General features: G+C 43.8%; 1 protein-coding gene across 3 annotated transcripts; it reads right to left on the minus strand.

Moving 5' to 3' along the window:
• Positions 1-6,533: 6,533 nt before the first annotated feature.
• On the minus strand, positions 6,534-25,775 carry NFRKB (nuclear factor related to kappaB binding protein). 3 transcript variants are annotated; one of them, XM_085082046.1, is made up of 26 exons: positions 25,295-25,775; positions 24,515-24,655; positions 23,913-24,114; positions 23,694-23,821; positions 22,395-22,569; positions 22,099-22,200; positions 21,482-21,555; positions 20,985-21,069; positions 20,573-20,753; positions 20,266-20,374; positions 19,212-19,338; positions 18,147-18,212; positions 17,153-17,232; positions 17,028-17,068; positions 16,545-16,605; positions 15,553-15,727; positions 15,117-15,223; positions 14,550-14,673; positions 14,065-14,159; positions 13,206-13,426; positions 12,401-12,707; positions 11,521-11,739; positions 10,315-11,091; positions 9,366-9,472; positions 8,481-8,616; positions 6,534-7,743 (listed from the first exon to the last, which is right to left on the minus strand). In XM_085082046.1, the coding sequence occupies exons 2-26, from the start codon at positions 24,635-24,637 to the stop codon at positions 7,618-7,620; spliced, it is 3,948 nt and encodes a 1,315-aa protein (XP_084938172.1). In that variant the 5' UTR covers positions 24,638-24,655; positions 25,295-25,775; the 3' UTR covers positions 6,534-7,617. The 3 variants fall into 3 exon arrangements, with proteins under 3 accessions (XP_084938172.1, XP_084938173.1, XP_084938174.1); XM_085082047.1 differs by having other exon boundaries at positions 16,545-16,602; positions 25,295-25,774; XM_085082048.1 differs by having other exon boundaries at positions 14,083-14,159; positions 25,295-25,771.
• Positions 25,776-26,319: the final 544 nt, after the last annotated feature.

Raw genomic sequence — 26,319 nt, forward strand, 5'->3', positions numbered from 1 at the left:
AGGGCTCTAGAGCCGGCTCATCCCGGGGATGACATGGGCATGAGAGCAGGCAAAGGATGTGAGAGTCTGCAACAAGCACCTCAGCCCTTCAACACATCCCAGACAACTCTGAGACTCGCTTCCAAAATCCACGGGAGTCATTTCCTGTGCCTCTGCTTCTGGTGCCAGCCACCTGTCAGTCACAGGGCTCCCATAGGAATACAAAGAACTAGGAAACACGAGGATGTAATCTTGCTGCCGGGACTATAAAGAGAGCCAGGTCTCGATCTTGAGCTCTTCAATGGCTCGTGAAAGCAGAGAACCTCTTTTGTGAGATCTGAATCAGCAGCAGCAGTGTTTGCCAGCCAAACTGTAAATGCAAGAGTGGACAGGCCTGACCGCCTGGTTTCTGGCACCGTGTGTTTTGAAATCACTGGGCACACCCAAGGCTCCAAGTCAGGTAAGGTCTGTCTTCTAATGAACTGCGAATGTGTAAACTGAGGCCTTAGCTTAGAGCAGAGAGATGCAGACAATGTACTGGAATTGTACATTTCTTTGTGGTATATTAGAAACCGGCAGAGCTGCCCCAGCTCACCGCCTTGCCTCCTTATTTTCCACAAGTTCAGACTTTATGTCAGTATTTACAACCAAAGACAAAGCATGCAGCTTGGACTTTTCACTAATTCCCCTTGTTTCCCTCACTTGCTGGTGCAGAGGACCAGGGATGCGGTATATAGGGAAGGTTTTTGCTGTTTCACAGTCCAACTCTGCTGTCTTTCAGACAATGAACTGCCTGATGTTCCAGCTGTCCCAGGGTATGGTGACACTGCACATGCTGTTGATGTGCCCACCTAAAGCAGGAAAACAGGCTATGAACTCCCCCAGATCTCAGTCTGGCAGAGGTGAGAATCAATCCATGCTGTCCAGGAGGGTGCTAGAACTCCCTGCTGGCTGGATCATGCTTGCAAACCTGCTCTAGTCCCTCTTCCACCCCAAAAGCAGCATCTCTGGGTATAATATTTGTCTGGAAACTGCCCTCCTCTCACAACAATCTATTCTAACATTAAGGTGTCCTTTGAGGTTTTGTAACATCCAAACTACATCTCTCTAACTGCATGAAAAATTGGTGAACTGAGTAATTCTTTGAAGTTCAAATATTTGTTGCTGACTCCCAATGGCTAAAGGACAGCCCTCAGATTCCTTCCACCAGATGACAGGGAGATGTTGAGCAACCTGCCTCACCTTGCAACCCATCTCAACTCCTGAGACAAGAGAACTTCCCTTGGAGAATCTATGAACTGGGACCACTGTTCCCACCCATATGTTGCTCTCTATGATGCTTGACTCCGACCATAAAAAAGCAGGAAAACCGTAAGCAGGGATTAAATACAGTCCTAATGCAAACTGTGTAATTCTTGACAAAACTGTTAAAATCGAGATGCATGGACACAGTCAGTGGAAGTTTCCTTCCCACTGAAAGGACTGCCTGGGTTTGCTAACTGAGCAGGAAGCTGTGCCCTTTCAGCCTGCCCACATCTCTTTGACTTGCCTCCACAACACATGTTGAAAAGTAAGAATACAATAAATCCTATCAACCAGCCTAACTCAGCTGTGTAATTAAAATTACAAAGGACTCATCCCACTGACTGGGGGCTCTCCTGGTTACAACTATCTGAAAACAAAGACTAAACTTTCCTGTTGCCCTTCAAAGGAATAGGGTGCTAATTTTGTGCCGAGGAAGTACTTAGGGCTTTTTGGGAATGTGTTGGTTTTGCTTGGCCCAGTTTTGGTTAGGGAGTGGTAGTGGTAGGGAGGGGCCACAAAGATGGCTCCTGTGTGAAGGTTCTGGAAGCTTTCACCATGTCCAGCAGAGCCAATCTCTGATGGCTCTGAAGATGATGGACATGCTGCTGGCCAAGGCTGGGCCAATTAGAGATGTTGGTTACATCTCTGTGAAAACATTTAAGAAGAAATCAAAACAATGTGACCACGCACTTCTTTTTAGCCAGAGAAGGAGGAAGAGGTGAGAGCATGTGAGGGAAAACAACATGGAGACACCAAGGTCAGTGAAGAAGGAGGGGCAGGAGGTGCTCCAGGCACCAGAGCCAAGATTCATCTGCAGGCTGTGGTGAGGACCATGGTGCAGCAGCTGTGCCTCTGCAGCCCCTGGGGTCCACGGGGGATGCAGAGATCCACCCACAGCCAGTGGGGAGGTGCCCACGCCAGAGCAGGTGGATGCTGGGAGGAGGCTGTGATCCAGCAGAAGTCCCAGCGGAGAGAGAGGCATTGCTCCCGAGATGGAACAGCCTGTCCTTGGAGGTCTGCACCCTGTGGACAAGGGACCCCACACTGCAGCAGTTTTGGGAGGACTGTCTTCCTGTGAGAGGAGGCTTACATTGTGGCGGGTTCGGGTGGGCTGCTGCTCGTGAGATGGACCCACGCTGGAGGAGTTCACGGAGAGCTGCCTCCCGTGGGAGGGACCCCATGGCAACGCAGAGGAAAGGACTCTCTCCCTGTGCAGTAGAAGATCTCAGTGATGAACTGACCAAACTCCCATACTTTGGTCCCCTGTGCTGCTGGTGAGAAGAAGAGAGGGGGGTGAGTGGAGAAATGGTGTCTTTGAGGGCTTTATTTTACTTCTCATTATACTCCTCTGACTCTGTTAGCAATTAATCACTTTGCAACTTTAAGTTTCAGCCTGCTCTGCCCTCAGTGCATCTTCTCCCGGTTCCTTGTCTCAACTCATGAGCCCTTTGTGTGTTAACTTTTTTTTCCTCTCCTCTGCACAGCTGTGGCAGGGGAGAGCAGAGAGAGCAGATGTCATAGGTGCCTGGCATTTGGCCAGGGTCAAACAGCGACAGGGAAATACTCAGCTTTGCACATTGACACCTTCCCTCCTCCCAGCTGTCCTAGGTTGGAACAACAGCCCAGCTAAGTTTAGCATTTTTGGTAAGGTACAGAGGCTGCATATGACATTGCAATGAGAAAAGTGACGGGACAGATGCTGCTGCCTTTGCACCAGCACCAGCTTTAAAACCCCTTCACAGCCATTTCAGGGGCCATCCTAAGCTGGAAGTCGCTCTCAGTACAGGAACACTAGAAGTAACAAAAGCTCAGCTTACCAAGTTACTGATTGTCATTAAGGTACTCAGGCCACCCCAGCCGTGAAACAGAACTTATTTCCTTACATAAACAAAGCAGTGCAAAGAGAGGTTAGTAATTCATAAAGCTGCAGTGACTCGAGGGCTTGTGACTGTCTCATACCCATAATTTCACTGTATAACTGAGTATCCAAGAACAATTCTCACAACAGGCTGACTTACAAGCCCTTTGTTTAAGGAGTTTAAAAGTCCTCAGTGCAAATTCCTTTTTTTTTTTTTTGAGTAATCAAGCATATTTTTCTATATATTGAAGCATATTTTTGTATGCATGTCATGTAAATACCAAACAGCCATTGCTTCCCCAAGCACAAACTGAAAAATTTTCCGTTGTTGCCATAAATTGCTTCACAATGACACACAGACAAGTTTAAACCACTTACCAAGTTCCAAACAATGCCAACAGCTTTGCAGGTCCTTGTTAACTCTTCAAGCAGTATCAGCACACAGAGAGAACAACATGACCTCCAGCAGGTTTGCTGTTCTGTTTTACAGGCCCTGATGGCCTTGCTGTGGGTCAGCACAGACACTTATTAATGCTTCTGTGGGATTTGGTTGGCACCTTCTCAAAGTGTCATTGCGAAACCACCCGGTCCTGGAGCTCTGAAGGACCAGCATGCTTCTGCTTCAAGGGTCGTGGCTCTGGCAGGTGACTTGTTTTGCTCCAGGTGTTGCAAACTGGAGGACAGTGGGAAAAAGTAACATTAGGAGATATGGGGTGCAAGGCTCACCAAACTGGTTTAGTGAACACTTCCAGGCATAAAGAAACAAATTGGTTCTTAAAATACTGACCTCTGATTGAGTTTCAGTTTTCAGGCCTCAATGCAGGATGCTGGGTACAAGATTAACCCAGGCCCAAATGAACTAATCCACATTAAACGGATCACTTGACATAACCTGCATCATCCCTAAATTAAATCAAACACCCAAATTTGCACTATTCATGCAGAATTCCTTTTATAGTCCACAAGACCAAATGGCTCTATCCAGAGGGTGATTCACCCTACAGGAACAGGAGAGAGGTCAAATGAATTGCCCTCTGGAGGGATCAGCAGCCACAAATGCAGTCTTGGGGTGAGAAATTCACATTTATCTATTGAGAAATTCAAAGCACAGGTTAAGAAAGATGATTCCAGCCTTCCACCTCTGGATCTACACACATCTGGTCTATCCACAGAACTAGGATCCAATAAATCTCAGATTGAGATGAGTCAGTTGCAAAGAGGGTAACTACAGGATTAAACCATTTTTCTGTCGGAGCCAGTTTTCAGTATGGACCCAGAAGCACATTCTCCCTTGCCCATAGCTCTGCAACAAACTGCTGTGTTTAGTGCTTAGGCTGTAGGGCAAAGTCTAAATTCCAGACTGTCATCCTACAGGATGAACAGCACCCCACCAGAAGGGTCCTGAGCTCAGGCACCAGGTACCCAACTTTTAGCAGGCACAAGAATCGGGTCTGTTGTGATGTGGTTCAGATTTGCCATGTGAAAAACAAGTAACAAGGTTTTCACATTTACTAAAAACAATGCCAGTGTTTTCAAAGGTATTTGGAAAATGAAGATTAGCTGTTAAAACATGTCCAATTAATGATTCTTTTGAAAGGAACACCTGAGGTAACCTCAAGGTGAGCTCACTGGTGTATGAGGGCATCCTACTGAGGTATATAAATACAGATTTCCCTCATGATTTAAATAAAACAAAGCAGTTGTTAAAATAAAGGCTAGAAAGGTTTTAAATGACCTGTGGCTGTTTGTGTAGCATGCTCAGTTTTTATAAGCAGGGTTTACACAATATTCTCGCTGTGGAAATAAACTCCTAATCCAGTTTTTAGGTGATAAAAAAGGCTCTTTGATAACTAGTGAGCATCTCACTGTGACAAAAACAGGCTGTACTTCATTTTTTAATTAAAAAAGGTAACGGCAAAGATTCATCAGGCTGAATGCTCCTTTAGTTTCAGGCAGGACAAATGGAAAATGGATAACGTCAGTATAAATACTTTCTCTAGGCCCTCTTCCCCTGCATGCTGCCCTTGCAGCTCTTACTGCAGGACTCATCCAGAACAGCTTTCAGGCTGCGAAGTGAGAGGATGTGGGAGCATACACGACCTGGAACACAGTCTACTTTATAGATACCCTCCCCCAGTCCCACCACACCCCACAAAAGCACTGGAGTCTCTCTCTGCCTTTCTGCCTCATGTGTAGAAGTTAAAAGTTACTTATTAAAAACAAGGACTCTTGACTCACAGTAGCTTATGGGTTATTTTTCAACCAGAGTGGAGCAGCTCATCAGACAGGTCGCAGCTGAATCATAACAGGTTGTACTTTGTTCTTGAAAGCTGGGAGTAAACACGTCCTACCCAAACCAGCATGTGGCCATTCAAAATCAGAAGCCCATCCAGTGCCTGATGGTCTTTTCCCCAAAAATCTGACTTCAAAATAAAAGAGAAGGGACCTAAGAGAAGCAGCCAGGATGCAAAGGTTGCTCAAAAGCAGGACGGTGATCAACAGCAAGACTCTTGAAACCAGCAGCAACTACCTCAGACACACTAAACTACTGGGATTATATGCAGGTTTCTTGTTTTGTTAATCTTAATACTGCCAAAGCCTCCTGTGTCCAGCAAGAAATTAATGAGGATTGACAGAAATTCAAGGGGCTTCACAATGTAACCATCTTTCAGCACTTGATTTTAGGTTAATTACTAATACGAATTATGAACAGAACATAGCAGGATTATCTTGATTATGTTTTCATTTTAGAGGCTCTTTCACATAAACAATAGCAGGAAGTTGCTAATTGCCTCTTTAATTAGTTCTTTTAACTTCACAACTAAAAGAACTTCGGAATGTCCTCCCCTCCCTCCCAAACCACAAGCTTTCTGCTGGCTCCTGATTGATAAATGTACCAATCAGGTATAAAACATGACAAAAGCAGGACAGAAAGCCTTTATCACTCCAAATAGTTCCTGAAGCATATAAATGTAATTCAAGCACTTGCTTTCAAATGCTGAACTGATGTGTCCTGCTAACTCAGCATTTACTTCCAGTCACTTCTTTTCTTACTGAAATACCTGTTTTCCTTCAAAGCTGCTCTGAAGAGGGTTAAATACAGTACAGAAAGATCCACAACCCCAGCCTGAAGCCCAGCAAAAGAGTAACACAGAGCTCCAACCATAACAGTCCTGAACTGTACAGTTTGGTTCTTTAAATGTATTATATTCTATAATATATAACTTGGAGCAAACCACATCTTAAAAAAAAAAAGCCTACCAAAAACACCCCCAGGTTAAAAATAACCATCTTACCAAGAAAATGGACAGGCTATTAGCCCTTGGCAAGCTGGACAACGGTTGTACACAAAACACGCTGTAGAGAACCGAAAGGAGATGGCAGAGATCTATAAGGCTTTCTACACTTTTATTCTTCTCCTGGTCCAACACATCTTTTGATCTCATTCAGCTTCAAGGTCATGTCGGAACAGTCAAAATTCATCTCCGGTATGTGCAAAATTCAAAAATATTTACATAGAGAGATAAAACTGCAAAAGTAAAACCAAAACTAATGGCCAAGGTTGCAGGTTAAAGTATTTCTTCAGAACCCAAGAGACAACAGTTTGGGTGTATTTGAAAGCATATTCCAACTTTTTAAACCAAGGTACAGTTTGTGTCCACTGATAAAAAGGTTTATTTGTTGAGCAAAACTAATAGAGGATCTTTCTGGTGAACATCAACTTTCTCCTTTCCACTACAGTCCCATTTGCTAACAGACTTGGTCACACAATAACTTTCTACATCTCCTCTCCCTCTCCCCCACAGTCACTCACTGTTACAGCACAAAAACACCTTGACTCTCACTCTGTCTTTGACAGCAACCTGACATGGAAGTGGGATCTGTTCAGAGTCTGAGCTCAGAGAGAGGGGAGAGTCTTAAAAAAGTTCTGTAAACAGTACTCTGAACATGTTAGGCATCTACATCCAGGCTGAGTTACAATAAACCCCTGTGTCCAAGCCACCATCCTGAGTCACTAGGTAACAGTAGTAACAGCCAGACTACAGTAAAAGGAGACATCTTCTCCAGGACTTTGAAAAGCGACGAATTACGCCTTCCAAGCAACTTTCCCTCCTTAATGAGGATCCAGGACAACTGCTTTGTCTACAACCCAAAATGCAGAGAAACTCTATTTGCCAAAAGTCCTTTGGATGGAAAGAGAACAAAGAACAGGAAGACATTCCTTAAATTATCAATTCCACAGAACCTGTATTTACACATCTGGACTGAAACATTTTGTTTTGCACATACAGCGTCATTTTTTCTGTGGAATTTGTACCCACACATTGCAGTGCTGGCCCTGGAGAAGCAAGGGCAGAACCCAGTCCAATCCCAAGCCATGGCCGGGGATAGGCAGCCTCAGGTGGTTGGCTGGATGGAGGATGACAACAGGCTTGGGGAAGTTCTTAGAAAGTGATCCATGTTCAAACCAGTGCTCACAGCTGATCCTGGGTCTGTTTTGGAGATGGTGCTGTTGTCACAACCACAGTGGACACTGCTTTAGTAGAGCCAGAGACTGTTCCCTGCTGGAGATGGGAGGCTGGAACTGTTTGAATTCGCACCTGTGAAACGGAAGGAAAAAACTCGTCTCAAGAACAACCTGGTGACAAAATGACTGCACCTGCATTGTTCTCTGGTAAAGTACCTGCTTCTGCTCCCAACAAAAACTCAGTTTTAGAAACAAGACCAAGCACCAAAACACTCCCAGAACAGAATCTGTCACAAGATCATCGTTCCATTCACAGCTCACATGGGATGGTGGAAGGAGATTTCCAGATTAGAGAGGAAGGCCTGAAAACTAGTTTGAATAAAAACCTGTATGTCAGCTGCTTTTACACATTTTCAGAAGAAGGACGTGGATCCACTGGATACATCACTTCTACAGACTTGTTACTATCAGCTGTCAATGTAGATTAATTCCCTGGAATTACAGAATACTAAGTTTTCAGACAGAAAGATGGATATGAAATGCAGTTATCCGATTTCTTCAAGAAAAAGTGACCCACAGAAACCAAAGTACAAAGCACTACGAAGACTGCTGAGTGTACAGAAAAATCCTGACAGGATTTTTGGTTTTACATTCATTATACTGGCAGTGCTTCAAAAACATTTAAAAACTTTATTTGTTTGGACGAAGAGAAGGTAAAGGTGTTGATGGATTCCATGTGCTTAATGTAGACACTACAACCAAGCTGTGTGCCTGTTCTTTTTCCGCCATCCCATGTATCCAGTGTAAAGTCCTCACAGAGATGTTAAGTCATAAAAAAGCAAATAGAATGATCATTCTAGGTGCTCTTACCTGCGTGGCCTGGCCTTGCTGCTGGAGCTGCTGTAGCTGCTGTGCAGTCAGAAAACTCACAGGCTTGTTCCCAGCAGTCAGTTTAGTGCCTGCTGGCATTGTAGTCAGGATGATATTTCTGCCTAATCCACTGATGCTAAAGAAGAATAATTGTTGAAAGGTTAGTAGACAGCACAGCAGGCTTGATCTTTCCAACTCCAAACCTTTTTTCAATTGTTAGTAGATTATAATTCTACACATGTACTAACTATTTTACGTAGTGGGGGTTTTTCTGCCATAAAACTGGCAAATACACTAGTGACAAGTTTATGTCAGTATTTGTAACTGATAGAGAATTAATTTAGCACACAAATTACACCCACTAACTCTGGACCATGCACATCACTGGGTTAGCCTGATCAGACCTGAATGCTTCTCAATCCAGAAAATAGCTAAGCACTTGAAATATTAACTATGGAAGACACTATCAGAATTTATGGAAAAATAAACAAAAAAACTTCAATATCTGAATGCCAGAGGAATTCTCACTAAGGCAGTTAACTTCTCTTGAATGGAGAGGTGGCTTCAGATTACAGATATTTTTCAGTGTTAATTTTTGCTCAAACACACAGAACTAATCAAACAGGTGGTTTCAAGGCAAAGAATGTTTATTCTTTGGTGTATTTGCACAGATTTGGTGTGTTTGCCAGAACCTGTGTCTCAAAATAAATAAAAACTACAGTCTCATTGCACACACCATATTCACACGGTTTCTTGTAGCTGATGGACCTGTAAACAGACTGCAATCCTATTCCAGCCTCTGCTTGCTTGCTCCCCAGGAACCCAATGAACACAGACCCTCCTCAGCCTATTTCTAAGCAGAACTATGAGATGTAAAGCACTCACTTGGCGCCAAGGTTGCCCTTGATGATGGGGCCAGTGACCATGCTCTTGCCCTTCACTGGCTGGCTGATCACTGACAGGGGCACCGTGATCCGTGCTGGAAGTTTGCCCTGGGGAACAGGAAGAACATGTGAGGAGCCATGGGAAGCTCAGTAGAGAAAATGCCCGACAACATCGGCTGCTTTGTGGGAGTCCTAGGAGCAGACACCAGCAGCAGCTTTGCTGATGAAATCTGTGCTCCAGTTCAGGCTCCTTAAAATTCACCTCCCTCTCATTCACTACACAGCTGCGTGAACCCTGAAAATCCAAATCATCTTTGCACCACAGGACCCATGATTTTTATCCTTGGGAAACTACCATAGTGTCAGTTAGCTTATATAACCACAATACAGTGCCTTCAGATTTGGGCATTAAAACAGCATTAAAGTAATCAGTAAGAAATCAGTAAAGAAGTTAATTCAAGTAACAAGCACTTCTAGTTTTGACTGTTCTAGGACACCATTCCAAGGGAAATTATTCCCAAGGTGTGGGGAAAACACTGAGCTGCATGAGGCAGGGCTTCAGATATGCAAAGTTTATTTCATTCACTTGCAAGAGGACATAAGGGAAGTGTCTGACTTTTGGGGGGCATTTAGCTGCAATTTGAACACCATGAAATGAGTTGCAGGTCCACACCCAGAACACAAGTTGTGGCTGCCCCATCCCTGGAAGTGTCCAAGGCCAGGTTGCATGAGGCTTGGGGCAGCCTGGGATAGTGGAAGGTGTCCCTGCCCATGGCAGGGGTGGGACTGGATGAGCTCTAATGTCCTTCGCCACCTAAATAATTGTATAACTTTGCCATATTAATTTAAGTCTCTGTGGATGCAAAGAGCAGCTTTCAGCCATAAACCATCAGTGTATTTTGGCATCCCACTTCCTCCTCCAACCCCAGTGAGAGCTCAGCATTACTCACTGCCTGGGATGTAGACACCACTGCGGTGCTGACGGGCACCTGCCGCACAGCCGTGGCTCCTGTGCCGATGGTTATGGGGGTCCCCACAGCTCCTGAGGCTACAGCAACTGCTTTGGACACTGTGGCACTCATGGTGGGTAAGGAGGTGTGGGCTGTGCCGGCAACACTCACTGCAGAGGATGATGGCACCTGCTTAGTGTGAGTGGCTACAGTGATGGTCTGCCCAGCTTTGGGGGGTATCACCCCCAGCCCCTGCACAATTCTGATTGTGGCGGCAGGCTTGGCCTCCGTGGATGCCACTGTGGTTATGGCTTTGCTCTTCTGATCTGCCACAGTCATGCCCAGGGCAGGCATCAGGCGGAAAGCTGAGCTTGTCGGTTCTGCAGTCTTTAAGTCAGGAGTCACTTTCACCACTGTGCCTCCAGCTGGGCTGGATGAGGCAGGAGAGGCCGTGCTGGTCTTGGCTGGAGATTCAGCAGTCTGGACAGGGTTGGATGTCACGTGCAAAGTCGCAGAGATGCCTTTCCCACCAGCACTGCTTCCCGCAGCTGCTGTGAAGAGGTCCTGAGTCAGTTTCACAGTAGTGACTTGAGACTTGGCCAGGGTGGCCATCATGTCTGGGGTGATGCGCAGCACCGTCTGTCCCTTTGCGTCTGTGGTGATGGAGGACGGGGGCAGGCGCAACACGTCCTTCCCTTGGATCCGAAAATTGGCCGCTGTGAGTGGGATGCTACTTCCAGCCTGGGTCTTCATGCCAAGTTGTCCTGTAATAGCCACCTGGGAGAGATCAGAGAAATGGTTCTGTCAAACCAGGACAAAGGCCAAGGCACACCCAAAGCAGAACTTCCCAACAGGATGATGTTTGCTTCCACTAGAATGCAAGCAGAGACTAGGACTCAGTACACTACTGAAAATAGTTCTGGTCGTGTATCAGATGACATTCCCAGTCCCATCTGACACAGGAAATACTGTGGGACTGGTTTCTTTTCCAAACAAAATGAAGGAGAGATCACTAAAGAACCTGCACAAAGACATCATTCACCTGTCTGTGAAAATAGGGATCAAACACAGAAAACCAGCACTGTGTCAATCTGCACAGTCCATCAACTCACACAGCATTACAGCTCACATGTGTTCACATCTGCACAACAGACAGGAAGCAATCAGGTCGTGGTGCCCAGTTCGTTGTCTCTCCCTCCCTCTCACCTGCTTGAAGATGTTCTGGCCAGCCACATTCTGAATGACAGTGGTGGAGGAGGTGCTGGCAGTAGAACTGCCTGGAGAGCTGGTCACTGGCTTCACAGCAGGGCTTGGCACTGCAGGCAGCCCTGTCACAGTGATACCTGCCTGGCTGGCCAAGGAGCTTCCTGCTCTTGGCACCTGCACAGGGCCGCTTTGAGCTTTTACAGGCAGAGTCATCACAGCCTACAGAAGAGAGGGAAGAAGACTATAAGCAGACTACCACTATAGGAACAGTCTAGTGATTCTTCTTTGTATTGTGCCTCAGCTTTCGAGTTCAGGGGAGTTCACAAGAATTCCCTTGCAAGAATTTCAACTGCTTGGAATAGTAGTTAGGTGGCTGTCAGTCTCTTCCAGGTAAAAAAAAAATGGCAGGACAAGAGGAATGGGCCTCAAGTTGCATCAGGGAGGTTAACTTGAATATTAGGAAAATATTTTTCTTAGAAAGGGCTGTATAGCATTGGAACAGACTGCCCAGGGCAGTGGTGGAGTCACCATCCCTGGAAGTGTTCAAAAAAATGTGTGGATGATGCACTTGAGGATACGGTAGTCAACGTGGTGGTACTGCTGTGTTCATGGCTGGACTTGAAGATCTTGACAATCTTTTCCAAGTTTAACAATTCTGTGATTTTAAGTTCTACAGACTTTTTATGTAATGCACAATTACACGATGCCAGATAAACAGGTGAAAAATGGAGCACTAAACAGTATTGCGTATGTGAAACTGTTTCTGTGCTCTTGCCTGCAGTTAGTGCATTCTCCAAATTATCACAGAATGCCTGTGCATCACACCAAAACATCACAAATCAGATCAGACTTCACAGCTACTCTACCACTTCCAACTCACCTGAGGGAGCACTTTGGTTTGTGTGGCTGTAGCTGGAACACGGATTTGAGGCACTGATGTGGGCTGCTGCTGCTGCTGCTGCTGCTGCTGCTGTTGCTGCTGCTGCTGGGTAACCACTGGGGCTTGCTGGGACACAACTGGGAGGCTGGATTGGGCAGTGACCACCCGGACCTGTGGCAGGCCTGAGGAGCTGCTGTGACTGACCACACGTGGGGTGGGCGCTGGCCCTGACTGTGCCTGTGAGCTCTGAGCTGGGGACAGCAACGTCCCCAGCTGGGGCATGGTAGGGGAGGACACCAGGAGAACACTACGGAAAAGACATAGCCAGTAGGTCAGCAAAGATGTAGGAAATTCACACAATCACAGAATCACTGAGGTTGGAAAAGACCTCTGAGATTGAGTCCAACCTGTGACCAATCCCCACCTTGTCACCCAGCCCAGAGTGCCATGTCCGGTTGCTCCTTGGACACCTCCAGGGATGGGGACTCCACCACCTCCCTGGGCAGCCTCTTTCAAAGTCTAATCACGCTTTCTGTGAAGAAACTGGTCCTGATGCCCAACCTGAAACTGCCCTGGCACAGCTTTGAGACTATGCCCTCTTGTCCTGTTGCTGTTTCCTGGGTGAAGACTACAACTCTAACCAGCCTTCAGCCTCTTTTCAAGGAGTTGTAGAGAGTCATACAGTCAGCCTTGAGCCTCCTCTTCACCAGGCTAAATAACCCCAACTCCCTCATTACTGAATTATACAAATTACTGAAAAACAGCCAGCAGCATTCCCAAGTAACATAGGGGACAGCAGCAGTACCTCTGGCTGGGTTTTGCTGGCTCTGACTCAGCACCAGATACACTCTTGCTGACCGCAGACACTGGTGGGGGTGAGATGGGTGTTGCTGGCAAAGCAGGTGCAGTTGGTGTCACTGGAGTCACAGGAGTTGGTGGCATGCTGGAGTCACTGAGGCTCAGCTGACTGGGCTCTGCTGTGCTGGTGGGGAGGGCTTTCACAGTACCCTCCTTGCTACTCGACTTCTACAAAGAAACCACATCCAGCATCACAAAAACTGGAGTTAATTGCTGCACACTGCAGTAGGCTGAGCACTTAACCTGAGTTCTGTATGGTGGTGAATGAGGCCCTGGTGAAAAATCCTGAAATCAAACATGACCGACCGCCTTTCCCCAGCTGCAGCCATGGATAAATTGGTGTGTTTGGCTGCTCCTGCTCTCAGGGAAAAGTGCACCTCAGTTGTGACAACCATTCAGAACACACAGATTTCCACCTTGGTTAACGTGCCAACAGCCAAGTACTTCAGACATGTTTAGTATCAGACATCCAAACCCTGATGGCTCCAGCACAGCAAGGGGGAGAACAGACATGTTCCACACACTCTTGTTACAAATTAACCTCAAAACTAAATCTGAAAGACCATCCCTCTGATAGGGAGCACAAATGAATTCCATTGCTCTTTCTGCTGAAATAACAAGGATAGCAGTGGAAGCTGGGTGGAGGATAAGTTCCTCCTCTCCCTCTTCGTTTTGTGCCCTGACATTCATATACATCATGAATTGCTAACTCAAACGAGGTAATTTTCATCACCTGCTATGGATGCAGATTTATGGATTAAATTAAGACTAATCTCCTTCTCAATCCCAAAAGCAGCTGTGCAAACCTGAGCAAAGAAATCTACCATTTTAGCTGGAGGTTTTGGCTTCTGAAGAGCTTTCTTGGCCTTTGCTGCCGCAGCTTGAGCATGATGGATCCGTTCTGCAAGGACAAATTAATGGTTAGAGCTCCTGAACACGTGCAAACTCATTTAAGGAAGGGGCTAATTAAGAACTGCAGATTCTTCTCCAGACACAAGGAATTAAACACACACAGTCATGTAACAGTGCAAAGAAAAACATCTAGTAAAATTAGCCAAAAAGGCTGAAAATAAGACACATAAGAACATACATCTGCAGTTCTTGCATGTGGGATGGTATTTTTCAAACAAATACTTCAAAGTGATACACTGCTCTGTAAGACTGGGTTTAAGTGTTGAAGGACTAACATGAGCAAACTGACTAGAAAAAAAAGCTAGACTGACAAATTAACGTTCATTATCCATCTTTATAAACATTTTTAATTTTTCAGATTTCACCAACCAGGGCTTACCAAACTCTTCCTCGCTCCTGTCCCGATGGAGGTAGATCCACAACTTCCGCCCAATATCGTATTTCACACAGGGATCTTTCTCATAATGCAGTCGGTCTAGAGCACCACTAACAACAGTGTTAACCTGAAGTTCAGAATTCACAGTTTACAAGATATCCCTTGCTGGACTAGCCAAAACTGATGAATCGAAAAGTGATCCTATTTAGTATAAAACCTGCAAGCAATCTTCATCTGAGTGAGAAGTGACTGAGGGCAGATGTTGCAGCACAGGATGCAGTTTGCTATCTTGGATTAAATGGAGCTCCCACCAAAGCTCTGCAAATTGACTGTTTCTCCATCTAAAATGTGAGCAGCTCTATGAGAGTGTTAATTCTGTGGCTTTTCTAGCTGTTTTTTCCTCATCCAAAGTTTGTGCAGATTTGCAGCAGCTCACCATAGTAATACACAGCTCCTTTTTGCTCATCACAGCAGCATAAAAATTATCGGGCCTTTGCCACTGAATACTGCCTGGGTCTGTGCAGTGTATTTTTTATGAGAATCTGATGCCAGACACGACATCTAACTTACCTGAGCACTGGTGACATCTGGAGCTAGGAACTGAGAATCTTTGAGTAGCTCACAGATTTCAGCTCGAGTTCCCTCTCCATTAGGAAGGCGAGCAGCAGCATCACGAACTGAAACACAAAACCAGAGCTTGAACTTCCAGCTGTAACTGGGCAACTGTAGTCAGGTACTCCAGCAGATACATTTTGGCACTGCTCTATTACCCTTGCTCTCACAGTGACTATTTGCTCACTAAAATCTAACCCCTAAAATCCCTCAAAAATATGAGGACAGATTATAAAGGATCATTTTAAAGTACATCAACTGTGCCAACTTTGTGCTAGGAATTATGAACTTGGGGAACAGCATTCAACCCCGATGTAGATTCCTAAAGTTGTTGTTTGAGGGGTCAGAAGAATGTTTTTCTTCTTTAAAGAAGTTTTTCTGGCCATGAGCTTACCAAGGGACAAAATGGTGACATATGCTGGTCTGTCTGAGCGCAGGAGAGAATGCTCCCGGGCTTTGTTTAAAGAGGTTTCCTTGTCAAACACCCCCTTCACAGGACCAACAACCGACTCGAAGCCGTGCATCCGAAAGGTGAAGGCTTTGTGGGGCTGGCTGTAACGGTAACGCTCCTGGAGGTGGACACAAGAGCACTGACTTTAACATGAAACATACAGCAAAGCCTTATTTTATATTACAAGGTAAGATGTTATCATTGTCTAGAGAAAGCCTTTTTAAACTAAAGGCTCAAATACTGCTGTATAAACTTATTTTGGATCAAGAAAATACAATGCTCCACCTAAGCAAGGTGTGTAGGCAATGCATTCACTGTCAAGCAGCTCCAGAGACTAGAGAGATGCCAGAAATACAAGAGATACGCCTTCTGTCCCATTCCGCCTCCTTCCTTTATCTGGCTAAAGAGAGATTTCCAAAATTTCTATGTATTCTGTCCTGCACACAGCAAATGGAGAGAAGGGAGAAGAATCCTCATCACGTGTTTTCCCTCTAATTCCTACTTGGCACCTACTACAGACAAGATAACTAAGTGCACTTACTGACACTTATTTCTGCTTGCCCACATACATGTCCAAAGCATAAAGAAACAAGTCATCTTCTGATGCTGCGGGATGGCAAAGTGGGGTTGGCACTACCAACTGAAATGATCAATTTCAGTTAATTTTATCCAATTAATTTTTACCCAATTGATTTTACTCACTGGAAGTACTGGTGGTTTTGAAGCAAGCAGCTAGGCTATGTCATTAGCAAGTTTTATGCGGGGCCAAGATACTGACTTCAGTATCTTGGCCCTGCATAAGGCAGAAGCAACGTATCAATTCTTCACATTAACTACATTTGTGTAGAGTATAAAACTGCCATCCCACACAAATTCTCCTGTTCAGTGGCCAACTGTTTCAGCATGTGCCTTTAAAATTAAGATTCTCTTCTTACCTGCTCTTGAAACACCCGTTTCTCTTCTCCAGTGCTAGGCCGGACTACATAGTCAGTCCTTCTGAAACAAAGGGCACCATCAGTTCTGAGCACAAGGCCACAACAGTCCAAAAGGATTAATGCCCTCATCTTTCTGCAAATTCTTCTGAACAAATTCTGAAAGCATTTATGGTAACAAAAGTAAGCTCTGCAGAGATCTTAAAATATGCTCTGTGCACTACCTGAAGGCAAGCAAGGACTGTAAATAATCTCATTATAAGAACCTAAGTCAGATTGCAGCTTTGCTCTGATAACATATGCAAACTTGGAGAAAATCAGTCGACTTTATGACGTCCAGTTACTGCATTTATAAAATCAGACTATCAAATTTTCTCCTGCCCCGTGATGTAAAACAGTTTTTATTTTAAGATCCAGAGGCACAAGGCCCAAACCTCACAGCTTCACCAGCACTACAAAGGCTTTCATGCAGTGTTACACACTTACACTCTGGACACTGGCATGGCATCTGAGCTGTCTTCATTTTCCTGTTGAGAAAGAGAGAAATGTTAGTGTTGGGTAGAACACAGTCAGGTTTTGTGCTCCTAGAAGGTGATTTTTGTCTGACTCACTTTGAAAAAAATCTGGTCTTTGGTCTCCAACCAGAGATGAAACAGTGCTGCCAATTCCTTCTCATGATCTTGGTAAGTACCTAGTAAAAAATCAGGAAAATTTAAAAACAGAAATCTTTTGTTACGAAGCCAGCTGCTTGTACTTCCCAGTCCTCTCCTGCTCCCTTCTCTCCTTGATGCACAAACTGCAATATTTGAACACCTCTAGGCTTAGGAAATGCTAAATCCCAGTGATTCCCCTGTGTTGGTGCTTCAACTCCTAGCACAGAAGGCAAGATGCTGTTTGGGACGCAGTCACCTGGTTCCCACTCTCCAAAGTAATGCCAGTTACTGAATCCAGGAGCAGAAACACATGTCCACATAACCTCCACCAAAAACTGTGAAAAGGATCAGAGGAAAAACTTCCTGACTCCAAATCTCTGCCAGTCGAAGCCTGCAAATATGATCACTAGAATCACCATAGTTAACAACGAAAAATTCTGTGTTGTAACTATAGGAATAAACATAAACATAAAACATCTGTAATTCAGTCAGTATGAGCCTGAGCACATTGATCATCAATTTGCTCTTTGGTTCCCACTTTTAAAAATGAGAATAGTATCAGTTTCTTCCATAGAGAAGCTTAATTCATTTGCAATTGTAGTAATCACTAATTACTCTGAATTATCAAAAGGTATGCCCTACAGAAGGGAAAATATTAAGGTGTTCAGACAGATGTGAAGACTGACAAACATGGTTAAGTCAGCAACAGAAAGAAATACAGCACAGTGCTTTTGCTCTTTTATGATCTGTCTGATGCTGATACTGATGTCTTGTGAACACCTTGAATCCAAAACACATATTAGCTCAGCTAAAAGAAAAAAATGCGTAACCATGGAATTAACAGCTCTGTTTCTGTTTCTCTTCAGGCTGCAGCAAGATAGAAAGTAAAGTCCCGGAGAAAACAACAAACCTTTACTACAGTACACATCGTAGAAGAATACAACGTACTCACCAAGCAATTTCCACTGCTGAGTTTTTTCCTTGAATTCAACAAAAGGTGAGAAGCTGGAAGGAGCATCTACAATGACAAATGTGCATGTCAGGGACATTATACAAGTCCAACCTCAAAATCCTACTGTGGTAATGCAAACTGTCAAGTTAAAGACACAAAATGACAGATAGAGCATTTAAAATTATTATGTAAGTGCATCTCTAAATTTTTCCTTGTTTAAAGGGAAGGTGAGCATCTCAGACTATAATGGCAAGCACAAGGAAAGAACAGAGCAGGATAATTGAGCCTTCCAACAACAGGCAGTCAGCTGAGGGTCTGGTCCTGCTGTTCACCATGCTCAGGCCAGTTAGGGGCAAAGGAGAACCAGTTATTGCGAGAAAACTGCCAGTTGAGAACTTTATCTTCAAGTTGAAGAGGAAAAAGGAATATTTCATTAATGAGCCCCCCAGGGACTGTTACTGTACAGTGAATATTTATGAGCTCATGGAAGGAGAACTTGGGATTTACAGTATTCACCAGCATTAGGAAGAACATGCTGCTAGGCCACCACAATCTACTCTGTCTCTGCCTTCAAAACTTCCCACTAAGCAATACAGAACCACAGAATAATTTAGTTTGAAAGGAATGGCTGAAACTCAGCTGGTCCAAGCCCAAGGTCCAAGCAGGGCCAACCTCATGATTCAGTGGATTGCTCAGGGCATCATCTAGTTTATTTTTTATTATCTCCGAAGGCAACTACAACAACTTTACACTTTAATCCCCTTCTGCTTCAAACATCCTGACTGAAGCCATGATCTGAACATCAGAAACTGTCTGTCTAGAGGCAATTTCACCGACATTTTCACACCCTAGGGAATCACACTGGGTCTTATCTATTATCCACATGCAAAACAAGTCAACCACAACCAACACTTGTCAGCCAAACAGCCTATCACAGAAACACCGTCAGCAATACAAGGATTTATTGTGGCGACGAATGAAAAGTTGATTTGAACTATAACATAAACCAGCACTGACTAGAACAGAGGAACAAACACCATTAGTGTTTTTAACATCTCTTCTTACCTCTGCTGTCACCTGCCAAATACTGCAAGGCAGGTAAAACCAATTCAGACCAGTTAGGGGCAAAGGAGAACCAGTTATTTAGTGCACTGGCATGAGAAGATTGCCAATCAAGAACTTTATCTTCAAGCTGAAGAGGAAAAAGAATTATTTAATTAACAATCTCACACTTTAAATTATGACTGTCTTCACAGAAAACAAACCAGCTAAACATGCTGGGACAAAAAGGTTTTTATGTGTGTAAAATCATCACCTGATTTTTTCAAGTTACCACGATATAGTGTTTCAGACAACAGCACCAAAACATGGGAAAACACTTCCCCATCTCTGCCCTTAATATATAAAATACATCTGACTATGATCTGTGGAATGGGTATGGAAAGACTTACAGATTCAACTGACTAAACTCACGAAACATGTTAAAACCACAATGTGGTAGCACTCCCACACGGTTTAATTTCTTTAATATGTAATCTAAATCTTAATATATAATATATAATATATAATTAATATATAATATATAATATATAATATATAATATATAATATATAATATATAATATATAATATATAATTGTGGCTAGCACAGGTTTTTCCCATGAGAAATTTTCTTGTGTTTTATAAATAAAGATAAAGTTTGGATGTTGTTGGAACAGTGTCCCAGAACTTGGACAGTGCAGGCCTGGCCAATCAGGCCTGGGGGAAGGCTTCTGACTGACCAATCTGGGTGACTTTTGAGAACTCTATATGTGATGAAATCAAAACAATAAAGGTCATTCCTTCTTGCCACTGAGAACTGGTGCCTTCATTACTCTGCTAGCTGCTCAACAGCGACATATAAAAAAATATAAATATAATATAATATAATATATATATAATATAATATAATATAATATATAATATAATATAATATAATATAATATAATATAATATAATATATAATATAATCTTACGGCAGAGTAAGTCTGGAGACAAATCACTATTACAAAGCTATAAGCCCTTCTATTCTTTAATTTTGCTTCCTGCAAAGATACCTAGGTAAGTGGGTGGTTCCTTACCACAGAGAGAGTAGCAGGTCCTTCCAGGAACAGTATCTCCAGAAGAAGGAAAAAGAAGCTGGATGATATTTCATTTATTTCAAGGCATGGCTTTGTATCTTCAAGAGGTCTTCAAATGAAAGAGAACACAAGCAGAATAAGTTCCCTGAGTAAATATACAAATCCATATACAGAAATGAACACCACACATTTCACACATCCCAAACTGCACAAAAACACAGCCTGCAACAGTCCCACAAAAATGTGAGCTGAAACACGTTGCTTTTTCCATCTATGCAAGGTGTTCAGGGCCCTCTGAAGCACTTACTCCTCTTTAACAGACGAAAGAGGGAGGGGGGAAAGATCTTGAGACATTGATGGGAGTCCATCTGCATTGCCAAGAGAGTAAGCCAAATCTTCCGCCTCGGATTTAATAATCTTCGGCTTCTTTTTTTTCTTATCTTCCTTTTCCTTCACCTTTTTCTTGAGGGTCGCGAGGTCAAATAAGGCTTTAGAAATTATAAAAGCGAAAAAGAATAGACTGTCTTTTGCTATATTTTAATGAGAGTCATAAACTATTTAAGTGTCTATCTAGAAATGTATGTTGGGTGCACTCACTCACACCTCAATTATTCCACCTTCCCAGTTGCTGTCATAAATCTTTACTTTTACCCTCAACAGAAAACCTCTAGTTTTTAAACCAACATACATGAAATGAAAAAGGCAAAGGGTCCACTAACCTGCTAAGGAACCTTTCCTGCCAGCATTCACTCGAGTCATGATGTCCTCAAGGGTCAGGTCTGTCGTGACTAGATCAGGGTGATCCTATACAGGACAACGGGACAGAAATTAAACTGAGAAAGGACAAAGTGTTAAGACAGCAACAAGGTGAAGAAGTATCCAAGTACTAAAATGCACCAGACTCAACCAGGATCAGTTATTAAATAATTTACTTCAATAAAAGTTGGGAAGTCTTCTAACCCTGAAATACAAAATTTTGTCTTCCCAAAACACGTAACTAAAATGAGAAAATCCTTCTAACCAGATAAACATGGCCAGGAGCTGCATCTATACACTGACAATTGAACCCAGGTTACAATAAAGAGTTGTCAGCTGGCTGCACACAAAAAATAGCAATCATTTTGTCACCCAGAAATACCCTGATCTTTATGGCAAAGAGATAAAAATGGCAAAGTTTAAATGTGGCCCCACCCCCCAAGACTTTTTGACGTCTTACAGGCTGACGTTTTCGTTTTTCACGGTGCTTCTTCAACATCATCTTCAAATCACTTTCCCCAAGTTCTATCTTGTCTGCAATTAAAAGAATTTTTTGCAAAGTTTTCCACTATTGTTACCTTCCACACTTCTTAGAATGCCATTTTCTATTCATTGACACTTCTAGAAATCTCGTAATTTCAAGAATTAATTTCCCCATATATGAATTTCATTCATTCATTCATTTCAATGCTTCACTGGATTATCAGATTTCACTGCTGATACAAGCATGGAAGAGAAAAGAAGCCAGAACCAGCTCGAAGGGTTTGCAAAGTTGATTACAGTCACTTTAGAAGGGATTCTCAAGTATTTTGAACTGGACTATGCTAATGCTTCAACCACTAAAGGCAAAATACAACAGAGAATTCAGAAGTCTTACAGAAACTATGACTCTTGTGTTCAAATACTAGCCTTGCAAGAAGATTAAATAAACTGGGAAAAGAGCCAACTTGTAGAGACTGCAAAAATGAAGCATTACAAGATTTCCCATCAAATGACAGACTTTCAAGGTGATTCCCTATAGTGTCTCAAGGTAATTCTCCCCCCTCCATCCATACTGACCCCTTGTTTGGTCCTCACCTGCAGTTTTCATGTCCAGTGTTGACAATGTGGGAATTACTCTCAGGGGAACTGGTGGACTTGAACAGTGTGCTGGAGAACTTGGAGGCCAAGAGATTAGATCTAAAACAGATATATAAATTTAATTCTGCAAGACCCAGCACCACTCAACGTAACTATTACCCCTTGTTTACTAGATCCCAGCCAGTGAAAGTGGAGCTCAGAATCCAATCTTTTATTAAAGGCTCTGTCCTGACATCAAAAATGTGTCCTTTTTCATTCACACCTGGAGTCATTAGTTCAGCCCAGGGCATTACCTTCTTCATCAGAAGACAAGGTAGTGTCTCCACACTCTTCTTTCACTTCCCTCAGGATTTTTAAGTAGCGCCGATGTGTCCGTCTGTCTCGTTCTTCCGAGTCATATGTTGGTGGGACATGCTTTCTCCTCAGGGTCATGTCAGGGCCTCCTTTTCTGGCTGATTCCAGCAAGTGCTGAAAGGAGAGACTCATGTGACATTAGCTATGTCAGCTACAGTGCTGTAAGCCAGGACAGGTAAGCCCAGCTCAGATACTGCTGGCGAGGTTACCATGCGGTGCCATCAGCACCTCAGATCTGTACAAGAGAAGCCTTGGAAAGGATCAGCACCTGCACACACAAGATTTTAAACCTAGCATTTTAGACCATCATTTAAAGGGCAGAAAAAACCCCCAGGTGAAATTTCTGCACGTTCTTCTGCACACATAATAGTATCTGTCATTTTATGTGGACTGTTGAGAAGAACTTAAATCAGTGGTGTGAGATGTAGTTTCCAAGCAAATACGTAACAACGACATGGAACATTGTCTCTTTTGAACAAAAAAAAAAATTACCTCTTATGGCTATAGAGGAAATTACTTCCTACGTATTCCATACTGTTGCCCAGTGAAGTTGTAGATGCCTCATCCCTGGAAGTGGGATGTTCAGGGCCAGGAGCAAGGTGGTCTAGTGAAAGGTGTCCTTGCCCATGGCAGGGGATTGGAATGAGATGAGCTTTAAGGTTTCTTTCAACCCAAACCATTCTGTGATTCTCTATTTCCCGTAACACTGTAGGGCATTTTATAAAGACAGACTTTCTTCTTCATACCTACATCCCACACGTTTCAATGTCTAAGTGTAATGAAAGATAAATGAGCAATAAACACATTTCAGTTGGCAACAATTTGCTCACGGAAGTATCCATAGAGGAAGACTTAATCAGGGATTTGCAGGCATGAGAATCAGAGGTTTGGATCCACATATTTTCTAACTGTATTTAGCAACTGTACTTGTTTCAGAAATGGTAAACAAGCAAAGGCAGAATGACTTGTTACCAAGACAATAAGTTGTAAAGAGGCAAATGCAGGAAGTGGGGACAACGTGGACAATGAAAAAAAAGACAGTACACACAGGTGAGAGCTATGAGAGTTATACAACCCGAAATCTGCAAATATAACAAGCAGTCTGGTGTTCTCTCTGACCCACTGGAAAAACCAGAAACATTACTCATTCAATTCATTAAAGGAAAGGCCTCAGAGAGCTGTGACTGCACCAAGACACTTTTTAGACAGACAAGCCATTCATCCCAGAGCACACTCACATTGCGGGAAGCAAGAATCTGCTTGAGCAGCCTGTAAAAATACTGCTGCTGGGCACTCAAGTAGCGCTTGTACTGCGACTTGTAACAGAGCTGCCGGTACTTCACCACCTCGGGATTGAAGTGTCCATCTGTAACAAAGTCATAACACACACCTGGGTTTTCAGCTGCTAGCTGAGAACTTGCCCCAAACCCCCAGGGAAGCTCACGAGGCTGACTGACCCCGGAAGAGTTTCTGGGCGATGTGCAGAGGGTTCCCAAACCGAAAGTTCTCCCCACTGAACAGGGCCGAGATGAGCTTGTTTTGGTGCTCTCGGTTGTTCTCAGGGAAGTGAGGCAGGAATTTTTTTAGGTGTTCTTGCTGCTCATCGGTCAGGACCTCCTGCCATGTCGACAAGCTGACAACCTCAAAGAAGATGTCAGGCTAAAGAAAGCAAGAAGCAACAGTGAAGAAGACGCAGCCAGATCCTTGACCATTTTCTAGTCCTTGATGCTTTTCAAGTAACATCAGTCATAAGATGGTGTTTCATGAAACACAGGAAACAACAGAGCATAAAAAGGAAAGGTGAGGAAACTGATACTACTAACAAAAAGAAAATAAATGCAAAGCTTGTAACAATCTTCTTAAAGGCAGCTTTAAAATAATACAAATATAACAAACTGATTTAAAAGATCCTGAGATTAATCAAAGAACTTCCTGACACCTTTTCCAAGGCAGTCAGAAACACCTCCCCTTTTCAGTTTGCTCTGTAAGCCCCGAAAAGAGGTAAATATGATGTTTCTATCGAGGTTATGATAAGGTGAAGTGTCTCAGCACTACTCACATCCTCCAGGAGGTCCTCGGGCAGACTGACCCTGGTGGTGCCCAGCATGCAGTCCTCCATGATCCGCGTGCCATTGGTCTCCAGCTCCAGGGGATCTGTGAGCATGTGATCCAGGGAATCCATCTTCCACCCCTCCTGCTCCTGGACAAGCACAGCAAAACCCTCAAGAAATGAAAATCCCAAACCCAGATACATCCATCCCAATGTGAGGAGTGATGGAGGAAGCACCTTTGATGGGTGCTTGTTTAAATAAAAGCTATGGACTTGGCCTGCAATATCTATATACATATAGCAAAATTATTTGTATATATATACACACACCCACAGATAAATACATGTGTATGCACACGTATATACACACATACATATATATATAAAGCGCATATGTAGATACATTTATTCTTCAATTACAACACAGGCCACGCCAATGGAGAAATGCTTTTCCAGACAGGTAGACTGGGAAGTACAGCTGACCCATCTCATTTTGCTCCCCACCTGCAGCGACTGTTTTCGACACCGCTAAACACCAGGAAAGACTACATTTAAATCCTGACGGCGGTTTTAAGATGCACAACCGAAGGTCAGATCTAAGGTAGGGTTGTCTCAGGTTGAACGTGTGACAGGGCCAGGAGCCCGGTCCCCTCCGGCGCGGCACAGCCGGGCCGCTTTGGGCTGAGAGGAAACGCATGAAACACGCGCAATAAAGAACAGGGCAATAAAAAGCCGCTAAAAAGCGGGTAAGACAGCAAAGAAAATAGAGAAAACAGGTTTATTTCATACCCCTCACGCGGCCCGGCCGAAGGCGGAAGGCGGCGGCGCTGCCGCGCCTGCGCGAACGCCCCGCCCCACTGCGCCTGCGCGCGGCCCCGAGTGGCGGTAGGCTACGATCGCAGAGTACTCTGCGAGATTAGGCTGTTAAGTTCCCCTAAAAATGAGGTATTTGTGCAATGCTGAAGCCACGTATCAGTCGTAGATTTATATGGCTTGACTGCAGTCCTGTTCAGTGGATTAGTCATTGATATGCGATGCTAATAAGTGTTGGAAGGCTGATGCAGCAAATTTTCATAGCGCAAACAGCCGTTCCTCCTGGGCTTCACACCTTTACATACTGCTAGCGCCCTTCAAAGACTCATACTAACAGTTTACAGAATAACTCTCATTTAACAAAATCGTGACAGGTTAAGGTTCAGGATTGCTGGTGACAGTACGTGACAGCAAAGATGTGTTCAAATTAACGTACAGACACGCTCTACTCCCTAACAAAACCTAGCTCACAATAAATCAGAGTGCAGGTTTTCCCAATGGGTGAGAGACAGATTTAGTGCAGAAGTTACAATGGACTCTTCCCTAACTTCTCCATTTTAAACTAATTTTTATACTATTTCTTTAGGTGGAGCTTTAGAGACTTGAGTTAAGCAGCTTAGTGAGTGATGGTCACACCTTGGGAGTGAGTATTTCAGGATAGTACCTGAGATAACTCTGGGATGGGGACATGAGTCACTCCTAGATCCAAGAGGACATCTTCCTTTATCTCCCTCAGTTTTCAGATGCTGTGCAGCTCATTAGCTAAAAAGTACTACGTTTTAAATTTAAAAATAATTTTAAGAATTCCCAACTCTGCAAGGGTTTCAACAGAGCCACAGGGGCTCCACTCCAACTCCACCCTCCATTTAACTCGCCTTGGATTGCATTGTGGCAGGTTGGAAATTCTGTGCTCCATCCAAAGAGTAGCAAATGTATTTTTCCATATAACTTCTATACTGTTATCTTCCCATTTATCCACACCCCATTTCACTCACTCTCCA

This window comes from Lichenostomus cassidix, chromosome 24 (assembly GCF_008360975.1).
Source record: "Lichenostomus cassidix isolate B80296 chromosome 24, HeHo_3.0, whole genome shotgun sequence".
In the NCBI taxonomy this organism is placed as follows: Eukaryota; Metazoa; Chordata; class Aves; order Passeriformes; family Meliphagidae; genus Lichenostomus; species Lichenostomus cassidix.